This window comes from Gallus gallus, chromosome 5 (assembly GCF_016699485.2).
Source record: "Gallus gallus isolate bGalGal1 chromosome 5, bGalGal1.mat.broiler.GRCg7b, whole genome shotgun sequence".
In the NCBI taxonomy this organism is placed as follows: Eukaryota; Metazoa; Chordata; class Aves; order Galliformes; family Phasianidae; genus Gallus; species Gallus gallus.
Window position 1 is genome coordinate 38887929 of NC_052536.1, and position 12327 is coordinate 38900255.

The 12327-nt window shown below is 45.8% G+C and overlaps 1 protein-coding gene across 19 annotated transcripts in view; it reads left to right on the forward strand.

Annotated features, from left to right (window-relative positions):
- Positions 1 to 12327, forward strand: part of ADCK1 (aarF domain containing kinase 1) — an 83066-nt gene that overhangs the window by 4918 nt on the left and 65821 nt on the right. For 6 of the 19 annotated variants that reach the window (XM_015287406.4, XM_015287399.4, XM_046941778.1 and 3 more), the window contains exons 2-3: positions 2451 to 2588; positions 7794 to 7877. In XM_015287406.4, coding sequence (XP_015142892.1) covers positions 2463 to 2588; positions 7794 to 7877 — 210 coding nt within the window. In that variant the 5' untranslated portion in view covers positions 2451 to 2462. Of the gene's footprint in view, positions 1 to 974; positions 1043 to 2447; positions 2589 to 7793; positions 7878 to 12327 lie in introns of those variants that run through there. The other 13 variants (XR_005860045.2, XR_006939306.1, XM_015287402.4 and 10 more) reach the window with 4 other exon arrangements.

The following is a 12327-nucleotide window of genomic DNA, read 5'->3' on the forward strand; positions in this document are numbered from 1 at the left end:
GACTACAAAAGCTTTTCTTCTTCTTCTTTTTTTCTTTTGTCCCCAGCAGAGCCAGCATCAGCCTGTTTAATGGGGAGCTGCAAGGAACAGAATTAGTGTGGAGGAACCTCACACAGACCTTCCAGGAGGGGCTGCCAAAGTCAGGTGCTGACCTGCTCCCTTTGTTGGGAGCGCGGCCAATGCCTGTGATGCAGCAGTCAGAGCGGGGCATTGGCTGGGCAGCGTTCTTGGCCATGGTGGGTAGAAGCAGCGAGCTGTGATCAGGAGTCAGAGGTAGTGCTGGGGGGACAGCCCCTGTTTCAGACCTCTTCGATGCAGTAGGGTGATGGCTTCTAAAGGGATGCTTCACTGCTCCGCCCTATGTCAGCCTCAGCCATGGAGGTGGTGAATGTGCTAACACAAACGTCTGCCTTTCTTAAGTTGTAGATGCTTTGTTTCTTAGGAGAACGTTTACCAGTAGGCCCACACTGGGCAGGCATTTATGTTCATGGGGACAAGTAGGAGAACAAAAAGAATAAGAAAGGAACTTAGGGGACAGCAAATACCCTCAGTATTGTTGGGATCTTTTAGGGAAGTCTTTAATCTAGCATTGTCTCACAGCCAGGGCACAGGTGGGCAGGCTGCATCGTCATGGAAGAGATGGGCATCGAGGTATGTCTTCGAGCATCGTGGTTAATTACTCCTTCCACAATAAACTGAGGTCTTCTGCTTTGCAATCGGAGCGTTCCTAAACCCCTCTTTATTCCATGCTGACTTTGTGTGCAACAGTATCCACGCAAATAGGAACACAGTGTGGAGGCACATCCCTCAATTTCTGTCGTCGTTTCCAGAATCCCGTTGGAGACGATAACTCCGAGAATTATCGCGCTCCCGCTCCCTGCCTGCTGGGCCGCTTCCCCCCAACGCCCCTCGGACACTCTCTCCCGTTGCCCCCCGCCCCGGAGCTGGGAACTACGCGTCCCGGCATGCCGCGCGGGGAGCGCCGCGCCATGTGCGAGGCGAGGGGGGAGCGGGCGCCGGGTGCTGCAGAGCCGGCGGGGCGGTAAGTGCGCGCCTCTGCTGCCGGCCCTACCGCGCGCCGCCTCCGAGCGGGAGGAGCGGCGGGGCCGTTCTCCGGACCCCTCGGCGGAGCTGCTCCCGCTCGGTCGCCCGCCGGGCAGCCTCAGTGCCGGGCCCGGCAGCTCGGGGTTGGTGGTGGGCCTGAAGGACGCGAGCGTGCTTTTAAAGCGGGTGTTCTTTTGGAAGTAGTGACCTGTGTCACTGCGTGCGTGCTTTGGTTGCTGGGCTTCTGAGAGAAAAGGCACGAGCCGGTGACCCTGCTAAAAGGGGCACGGTGAGAAGCAGGACGCTTTCTGGAGTGAAGGGAATTAGCGCAGTCCGTCTGCACTCTGTCAAAGGTGCTCTTGAGAGCTTGCAGAGTGAGGCAGCCATCCGTGCTGCCTGATTCACGGTGTAAACAGCAAGGCTGCTCGGCTGTGTTTTCTGTCTTACTAAGAGGAAGGAGAGGAAAACACCGCTGACCTGTAGTTTCTCTTTCTGGTTTAAATCCTGTAAAGTGACAGAAACAGACAAAATATATATATTTTTAATGAACAGCACGTTGATACTACCTTACACACTGTAAGTAAGGAATGCAGTGCTGTGAAAGTGGTTGGTGTGGTTGACAACTTCATCCCTGCCCCCATCTTGCAGAGGAAGGGTGTTTGAGGAAAAAAGTGATACACCCCAGGCCCACGGTTGAGCCAGGCCTGAGCTGTTGGTACCTGCATCTGTCTGTTCTGCCAGTGCGTTCCTAGCCTGGCATTTGGATGAGCTGATGAGAAAACAAGTTTCACTCACTTGGTCACTGGTCAGGACCCCATCCCCTGTGTTGGATGCAGCTGTCTGGAGCCACAGGCAGGGTGCATCACTTCTTCTTTCCAGTGTTCATCAATACTGAGGAGCTTTCACAAGCAGCCCAGCAGTTTCCAATAAGTTTTGGGCTCTTTTAGTATTGTTAGAACTTTCTTTAAGCTCTGCTTTTTTAATTCTTCTGGTATAACCTTACGATTTCACTATGCTATGATACCTTCAAAACATTTGCAATGAGGAGGCAGCCTAATCCTATAATAAAGAACTGACTTATGGTGAGCGTATGCTGCCTTTTCTCTGTGTACCTGTTGTTTCTTGTTGTGAAACGTTTGGGACCATGAATAAATGGTTTGTGGTGGATATGCAAAGTCTAGCACACTTCTGGGTTAGTGGTCTGTAGACACTGTAGAGCTAGAAAAAGCAATGAAGTCAGAGCAGAGCAGCTCACATTTGGCTCTGTGTTGCATGAGCTCTTAGCTGGGGGCAGTGCTAGCAATGCATCGTTAGCAAAAGAGCAATTAAAACTTGGATTATCAGATCCCTCCAGGCATCACTATGTCTTTCTCTGATGTAACTATTGCTGTTTTGTGTCTCAGCAGGGTTCACCAGTCATGGCAAGAAGGGCCTTGAAACTTGCCTCGCTGGCAGCAGCTGCTTCTGGCATCTACCTGTATGGCAACAAGTTCATGGATCCCAATGATTTTGGAGTTGTTCGTGTGGGCCGAGCCATTGCCACAGTAAGTTTCATAGTAGCACAGTACAGAAAGATTCCTAGAGGGGGTTCAGAGGGTTGGAGTTCACAAATACTTGTGATTCTATACAGACCCTCTCTTTCAGTTGGTAACTAGCTCCAAGAGTCAGCAGGTCAGCTGGGAGCTCCTCAAGTTGTTGACACAGTTCAGGAAAGGGAGGTGAAAGCATAGAAGGAATAGATCTGTCATCTGTACGTTTTGGAAAGAAATTAATGGAGATACTGGGCTGCAGAACATAGTCTTTGTTTCTCTGCATTGGGTGGGACCTTCAGAACAAGAGGGCTCACACATCTGCACCAGCCCCCCTTCAAGGCCAGTTATGCAGTTATGGTCTCCTGTATTGGTTTCCAGATTCATAAAATAAACTCTAAATCTTGCTAGCATGATTACTATTTTACCCTATCATCTCTGCTATTCCTCAGTTGTGTTGATCACAGCTTTGGAAGACCTGAGAATGGAGTCTGCCAGCCAGCCAGGTTATTGCCTTTTCCTTGAGGACATTCACTGATGAATCCATGAGCAGCCAGAAACATGGAGAACAGAGGCTGGAGGGGGATCGGTCTCTCTGTACCTCACTTGGATTATGTACCTGTCACTTCAGGCCACAGTCTCCATCATTTACAGACCCCCTGTGCTAAGCAGCTGTCTGTCTGCATATTCTATGACTTTTAAGCACTTCATTAATGAGTTTTACAGAGAGTCAGCTCCTGAGGGCAGATGCAATAAGAAACAAAGTCTGCTGGTTGGCTGAGGTGCCATGCTGTTTATATGTGCAGGCTGCACTGTGAACTATTGTGAAAAATGAGTGTTTATTTTGAAAAGAAATGTTTAGATGTTATATTGAGGGACATGGTTTAGTGGGGAAATATTGGTGGTAGGTGGACGGTTGGACTGGATAATCTTGGATGCCTTTTCCAACCTTGATGATTCTTGTAGTGGAAATGCTAAGTCACAGCCTGAAACAGTGATTGAGCACCTGATGGAAAGGCAGGGCCAAGCTAGGAGAGCTCAGGTGCAAGCAATGTACCTGAGTGACCAGAGGAGGTGGAGCCAGGATCCACCCCTTCCCAGACCTCATTTAAGGGTTGGCAGTGGAGGCAAGGATGTTTTGCTGGAGATCCCTGCCTACGTGAGGCCTTCCAAAGGTAAACAGTTTTTTTCCTTCGTTTCTGTGTCTATGCTATGTTTATGCTTATGCTTATTTGTTGCAGCCGAAGACTTTGCCACCCTGCTATTGCTGTACTTCCCATCCCATTACGGCATTACAATTCTATGTAGAGTGAGGGCTGAAACTGACTTGTAGCTTATTGTGACTGGGGAAGTCTGCTATGTGGGCTGTTTGGGCAGCCTAGTCTGCCCATGAGTTCTGCCTGCTTGAAAAGTGTTCATTTATCTTACTTGAAATCAGTGTGGGTTTTTTGTGACTATCATCTGTTTAGGACAAAAAACAAGTAAGAAGTATGCAATAATGAGGCTGTACAGTTGGTCTGTGTTTTGATTGACAAGGAGAGGCTACTTTCTTGAAGAACAGGAGTCAGGAGAAGGATTTTCTTCATACCCATTGCAGGATGGCTGAGGCTGTCAGGGACCTGTGGGTCCATCTGCTCTAGCTTCTGATCGAGCAGGGATACCCAGAGCAGGCTGCCCAGCACCATGTCCAGGTGGCTTTTGAAGGTCTCCAAGAATGAGACTCCACAGCTTCCCTGAGCAGCCTGTGCCAATGCTTACCCATACACACAGGAAAGAAGTACTGCCTGATGTTTTTTGTTTTTAATTTAAATGTTTCCAAACCTAAAAACGTGCTTGACTTTCACATTCCATGACTTCAGAAAAAGTCATGGACCTTTGCTGGCCCTGCTTTTAAATCCATTTGAGGGTTCTGCAACCACTGCTGCTAGAAGTGACCTCCCCAGAGTGCTACCAATGCTCTGATGGTGGAATGTGTTTATATCTGTGTGTCTGTATATTGTTCAAACAAGAATTATCTGTCTCTTTTGGAATTCTGTTGCTTTAATACATGGGACTGTGTATGGTCAGATTTGTTTTGAAAGATCCTTCATTTTTGCTGCATCAGTGATCTCTACCTTTCCACTTTGAGGTCTGATCCTTGCTGGAACGTCAGGGATCTGCTCTAATCTGAACCAGCAGCCCAGACTGGTTTAATTTCTGGACCACAGAAAGGCTGAATCTAGTAGAGTAATTATATGTGTTCATTTCTTGGGCTTGCTCATTTTGTAAATGAAAACTGAGGTTCTGTAGCAAGCGACTTTGGATATTGATGGAATCTATGTGGACCTAACCTGTCTGTCCTTTGATCTAGCTCTGGCCAGGTTTCTTAATCATTGGACCATATCCAGCTGAAAGCAGGGTGTAATTGAAAGGCTGTAATTCATAGGATGATAGAATAGCTTAGATTGGAAGGGACCTTAAAAACCATCCACTTCCAAATCCCTGCTGTGGTCAGGGTTGACAGACACTAGATAAGCTGCCAAGGGCCCCATCCAGCCTGGCCTTGAATGCCTCCAGGGATGGGACATTCACACCACCCTCTGAGTAAGGAATTTTTTCCTAACAGCTAACCTAAATCTCCCTTCTTTTAGTTTTGAGCCATTCCCCCTGGTCCTGTCACTGTCAGATATTGTAGAAAGTCCCTCCTACGTACAGGCACCCCTTGAGTATTTTAAGGCCTCAACGAGATCTTCCTGGAGCCTTCTCTTCTCCAAGCTAAACAAGCTCAGCTGTCAGACTTTCCTCATCAAAGAGGTGCTGCAGCCCTCTGAGTGTCTTTGTTGCCTCCTGTGGACCTGCTGCAACAACTCTGCATCATTCTTGAGATGAGGGCCCCAGGCTTGGACACAGAACTCCAGATGGGATCTCACGAGGGCAAAGTAGATGGGGATAGCCACCTACCTAGTATATCAGAAGTGAGTTTTGCAGCAGAAGATGTAAGAATCTAAGATAGGGTGTGGTGTAACAAAAACAAACAATCCTAGAGGAAAGGATGCGTGGAGGTCAGGAAGGCTGAGTTAGAGCTATAAGACTTCAGACAAATTTCATTTGAGTTGGAATAGAAAGATTTGAATCTGCTAGTACTTAATGCATAGTGGTTCTGTAGTCCTTTGCAGACTTTCCTCAGAAAGTTGAAGAGGTTCCCAGCAGCTGAGAGAACTGGCTTTTGTTTATATGTGGGTAAACAACTGAGGGAACATTGTGCCATGATTTGGTGGGGTCTGAGGATAATTTTAGGAGTGGTGGGAAGAGCGTAAGGAACTGAGAGTTAACAGAAGCAACATGGAAGGCCAAGCCTTTGGGACATTTAACACTGGACTGGATACAAGATCAGTTAAAAAAAAGTAATCTGGCATCAGAGAGGGGAGGGACCAGTTGATCCTGTAGGTCTTTTTGTGTCTCTGAGATTCAGTCTCACTCTGTAATGTGAACGATGGCACTATTCTTGGTTGAGAATGAATTCGGTAGCCTGGTCAGCATCACGTTTCAGTTAGTTTTCTGTGTTCTGATAAAGTCAGAAGCCTGGCAGAGCGTTGCACGTTTGCCATATTTCTTTGACGGTAGCCCAAGTTGTGTTGGGTACATGAAATGAACACTGTGCTGTGGCTGGAATATTTCTCACACAGTTACAGGGATTTGGCAATGTCAGTGTTGCCTATCAGGATCATCATAATACTAATTTAGTGTTTAAGATTACGATGTAATTAGCAAATACTTAATTAATTCCCTCGTCCTCTGTAATACAGGCCAATCTGTTAGCTGCTTCTCTTCAAGTTGGAGGTGATAATTACCCTCGTGGACTAGAGATAAAATACGAACCAACTCAAGCATTCATGCAAGACGGAATTTGAACATCCTTTCACTTCACAGTTGTTGTTTGAGGTTGGAAAGATACTTTGAACAATTTTTCTTTTGACTGTGTCTGTGTAGCTGTGCGCCTCCTGAATTCATCAGGGGTGAGAGAGCCTGGAAAGCCAGAAGAAAGATTTTGGTTTGCTCAGTTCGTAGTCTGGAAAACAGGAAACCTAAACTCCACAGGGAAAAAACATGTCTATTTATATCTCATTCCTAGCTGGATTTCCTCGTGGATGCATCTCTGAGGCTTTGACTGTTGCTGCTTTGTTGACTCCAGTCACTTTGTTTCAAAACAGATTTAATCTCCCTTTCTGCCTGACTCTACTGATACACTGATTGTGCTTTAGGTGTTTCATCTGTGCCTTTCCTAGGCATATGTGCAGTGAAAGAAGGCCTACTATCCCATTCCACAGTGAGATGCTACCCCTCTGTTAGGGAGGTTTTAGGAAAGCTTTAGATCTGTTATGTGCAAATGGTTCTTTATGGCAAGGATCTTAAAGTTTAAATGATGTTCCTTTCTCTCCCTCCAAGGAAATTTTGAGGGCATGAACTGTGGTTTTTCTGTTTCATTTGCTGGCCTTCTGACTGTGGAAAGAGGAACTTTAGTCAAAGGTTAAAACTGTGAAATACCCAATATTCATTTTCAGGAATTAAGGCATTTAGGAATCTTATTCTATTGTCTGTGCCTACGTCTAGCTAATAAGCTTTAGCTGGTTTTCTATATTGTACTTCTGTAATTGGGTATCTGAGCCTTTTGCCCTCTAGTCCTTCATGAAGTTGAGTATCCCTGCAAGCACTACTGCCTGTGGTTATCAGTGAGCCTGTGTTAAGCCACTCTGTTCCCCTGCTGAGCCATCTTTCCAGACCGAGCTCCCTGTGCACCAGCGTGCAGTTAGACAAGCTGGAGGTGTGAAGATCAGGTATAGGATAACGGGTGGGGCACAAACAGGACTTCATGATCTGCATTACTTGCCACAGACCTTATTGAGGAAACCCCAGATGGCTGGCTAAAATGGGAGCCCACGGTGAAAGGTGCAGTACAGAGATTACAAAAGTGCTTAGAGCTTCTCAAAGGCAAGATAGTGTAGGAATGCCAAGCATTGGCTGTTTTTAATAGCTGCATACTGCTGAGATCCCTGCACTGCTTTCTCTGAATGTTTAATGATTTTTTGTTGTTGTTGTTTCTACAGTTTATTACTGTAGATTCCACTGTAGAGCTTAAACTTGGGAGCCTGAATTACATACATCCTCCTAAACAGATGGTTTGTTGTTTTTTAGTCCACGGTAACTGCAGAGCTTGATCAACTTTCCTGTTTTTGTTTGCAGACAGCAGTTATCACCTATGACTACCTCACCTCCCTTCGCAATGTCCCATATGGATCAGAGGAATATGACTTCCTCAAATCACAGGTAGGTTATACTACTGAATTGTGTTCCTTGGAAGCTCTTTGAGGCACAGGTGTGTTTCCAAAGCCATTGCTGTAAAACCAGCTATCAAGCTGCCAGCTTAATGATTCAATATACCTTCTACCAAACTGTTGATAACTGCAGAGGCAAACTGTGGAGCATGCTAGATAAGAAGAATCGGGCAATATCTGCGTTGCTGAACAGAGGATTTCCTTTGTCAAGAGTAGGCACGTGCAACCAGTGCTTATGCCTGTTAGAGATTCAAGTTCTTACTGAATGGGGTAAGATGTGTTTGGGCCCTGTTAGCAGTTCCCTGCTGCCTGGAGTGGTTGTGTGGAAGTCAGGCAGAGAGTGGTCTGGCAGTAGTTTCTTATACTGTTTATCCAAGCAGGATAATGCTTGAAGGCTGAGAGATTACAGTAAAAGCAGAGTCTTAGACAGTAAGTAATAGGGATAAATTAGGCCTGTCAGTCTTTCAAGAAATTGGAAGTAATTGGGCCACAATACATCTCACTCTAAGACTGTTTTGGTTGTTTTGATATAGCTAACTAATGTGAATAGAAAATGCATTTCTAGTGAGGAATATAAGCATCTGTGTTGCTCCTCTGAGACCTGTGCTGCACCTTACACTCTATCCTGCAGCCCTACAGCATCTTGATCTGTGTTTGATGCTAAGTTTTACTTCAGTGTATATAGTGTAGCCACCGTCTCTCTTCTATTCAAGCTCAAGGCCAAGTTGAAGTGAGAAGTATGGTCTCTGCCAAATTAGACAAGTCTGTGCAGTACTTTTAAAATAAGATATTCAACTTTTTTTCTTCTTAGTACATACAGCATGTGTGCAACTGATGTGGTTGAAATGCATGGGGTAGTGCTCTCCAAGGACTCTCAGACCATTGGAGCTCTAAAGCTGGACACAGCAATAGGCCTGGCTTGTGGTTGAGCATTGGGCTTGGTTTCCTGCATCATACCAAGGCATGTGCCAGCCATACTGGTTCAGATCTCATCCAGAGTTAGAAATCAATGGCATTTGGACTTAAGCATGCTTTGGGTTCCTCTGGCAAAAAGTCAACACCAACAGCATGGTCTTAAAGAGTGTTTAGGATAGTTTACAGAGCAGCTTCTCTAGGTTTGTTCTCATCCTCTCCTATGTAAAGATGCTAAGCTGTTGTGTTGTAGTGCCTCATCCCAAGTGAGCGGCACTGATACCCGGACATAAACTAGGGATAGGCTTGCTGGACTCTTGAGCTTTGCTTTCCATCTGCCCATGTCTATGCCATTTGCCTTTGAAACCTGGTTTGCAGAAGGGCTGCCAGTAGCTTTCTTGGGCAACAACCAAGTTATGGAGTCATCAGAACTGTGGACAACTTGTTATTTGGCAGCTTTTTGTAGCAGCCCTTGCAAATTCCTGACCTTTTGCTGTACGTCTCCATGACTTCATTAACCTCTGTCATGCAGGCTTCAGTGGTTTGTCAATTCATGCCCTTGCAGCTGGTCCAGGCCCCGTCTGCTGGCACTGCTCAGAGCTGTGCTCTCCCTGCGTGGCAGCCAAGACTAGCTGAGTCAGTCTGTCTGTGGTAGAGTGAGTGGCTCAGTGGTGTGGCCAGCGCTAGCCTTTGGCTGCATGAAAAGGAATGAGCAGGGAGATGGAGAGGAGAGAGTAAATGCAGACATAGCATGAATTAGCAAATCTCTTTGACCTGTGAAGGCCTGTCCTGCTGTTGGCAAATGTTAAAGAAGTTTGTTGCTCTAGAACCAGCTCAGAAGAGGGTGATGTTTAAGAAGTTGATTCTAAGGGTTAGACACTGGATGAGACTAAGAGAACATGAATGCTCCTCCCAAGTGTTCTGTGTAAAGGATAGTTATCCAGATGTTGCTTGTTCTTGCCTCTGTCCTTGATAGATCTTTGGTGCTCTAGGCCATAAATTGCATTCTTTTGCCTTTCTGTCCTTCTAGTGAAGCCAGGTGAACTTCTCCATATGCTGAGTTTGGACTTTTCTTTTAAACATGTGCATGAGTTGGTTACTGATTTCCAGCTTCTTTTTTTTTTTGTGCTGTGCTTAGAACAGAGTTCCTATGAAGCATGAGCTTAGTGACCCTGGGGCTGTGGATAGTACCAGCAGGTCTGGGTGCAGCTACTGTGCCTTTCCTTCTGGTGAGGGGATTCATGCAGCTGCATACGTGTCTGTGATGGGGATATATCTCTGAATTGCAAAAGAACTACCTTCTGTGTAGCTTCTCCTTGTACTCAGTATACTGGTGGGTGCTGCTTGAGTGCAAATGATGATGCTTAACTCTCCTCGGATTCCCAGTCAGCCATTAAACCGGGGCCTCTAAATTACCCACAGGGTAATTTAGATGGGAGATGAGAAGCTTCAGTGGCAGCACCAGTCCCTAAGCCTGTTGGGGTGAAACAGGGGCATAGTCATTAGGAAGCAATTAAATGCAAATCAGATTAAGAAGGAAGTGGGTTCCCCAGGGCTTTTAGCCAGGTTCCCTCTTAGCTCCAAGGAAACCTCTTCAATCTTACTCTATTTTTCTGTCCCTCATGGGCCACTTTGATGCTAATGTTCTCAGCTAGTCAGTTCTAAGCATCTTTTTATGGTCAGTAGATTGGTGAAGTATTTGCTACTTCACCAAGAAGCAGTAGCTGGAATTTTACTGTGTGTCCCTGGGGTTGGTTCTATCATTTATGCATCTGTGTGTTTCCCAGCAGCCACGAGATATGAGGAGCCACCTTCCTGAAGGCACTCATAGTGCTTCTTCAACAGCAGTGAAAAGAAGTCTTATCTTTTCCATTGCTGCTGCTTCCTGTAGCAGGATGAACCTGCTCAAGTAGTCAGACTTCACGTCCATAACATTTCTTGCTTCACCTCATCACTGATGTGTGGACAACGTGAGATAGAAGTCCTTTTCTGGCCTGTCTGACCTTGTTCTGCATGTGAAGGTATTGCCAAGGTACTGATACCAAGGCCAGTGGTAGCCAGGGTTAGACTCGAGACATGTGATGTCTGTAGGTCTGGTGTCAGAAAGATTTTTGGGAAGGTACAAGCTTTCTTCAGTACCTGGCTTTTCCATTAAATGATTCCAGCCATCTTTGCATGCATGAGCTTGGGCATTTCTTTCTGTTCCTGCCTCTGGTTGTATGGAGAATCAGAGGAAGCATGAGGGCACAGTGCCCTTTCCCAGGTGGGATGTTTCTTATCTATTCCTTTCTCAACAAACAGTTTTATTACGTGAAGGGCTACATTTCTTTGATATTCTCCTGCCTCCTTGAGCAGTTGTTTCCCCAGTCCTGAGTCAGCCTACCCTTTGACATTTCCATTGTGCCTCTCATCATAGCACCTGGATGCCTTGTTAGACACTTCCTATATAGCTGGCATTAATTTCTGTTTATCCTGCGATCAGGAGGTATCTTGCAACATGTTTCTTTAAGAACTGGCATCGGTGCACTGCTAAGTCATTATCATCAAAGTAAGAGAATTGCAGTGGGTTGTTCAGCTTACAAATTTCTACACTAGTGATCGTAGCTGAAAATCTTGAGCAGGGCATTTGTTTTGTCATTTTACTACATAAGACAGAAGTTACTGCTGCCATTGTGGGTACAGATTTTTTTTTTTAACAGAGAGGAGATAGCAAGGAGAGAGAGGATCTCTGGTCAAGGTGTCTCTGGAGACGGTAAGAATCCATTCTTGAATTAACTTTGTTGGCAATAGAATTGCCTTGTCAGGGAAAAGCGATTTGGGGAGGTTAATTAACTTCCTCCTTCTGAGAACAGAATGTAGATGTTCTCATTCAGGCTCTTGGTTATTGGGCTTTCAGTATCTGGACAAATATTTTGAAGGTGTAACCTTCTGACCTTGTGCCATCCTTACACAGAACAGTATTTCTTGTTCCTTCAGAGTTATTATGGTCATATGTCATGTTTGCTTCTCGTGGTGAGGTATTTTGAGAAGAAGAACAAGTCTCACAGTGATGTTGCCTGACTGAAGGACCCTAGCACCCAGGGAAGAAAACAAATGAGTGTAACTCTGTATGTTTGGGTTTTTTTGTTAAATATCATACAATTCTTGGTAGCTCAGACCAGCGAAATAGTGTGTGTCTGTGGCCTTCTACCATGATTCAGTAATACTGTGCGTTTTTGTAGGAAGAAATGTACTAAAATAGTTTCTTCACGGTGGATCTTGACTGTGCCTGCAGAGAAATGCCTGAGAGGTTTCCACAGCAGTCCTTCAAACTGACAGCTCTGAGTGGGGACCAGGGGTTGTTCTGCACCACAGCTGGCGCACACGCTGGTGGTTCTCTTTGCCTTCCAACTGTGGTGAATGGGCTGAGAAGTTTGAACTTCCATAGGAGACATGGAAGAGCTGTTAGGTGGCAGTGACTTTCTGTCACCAAGCTAAATGGAACTAGTAAGAGAGGTAAAGAACTTCGCATCTCATCTGCAGTACCTGAG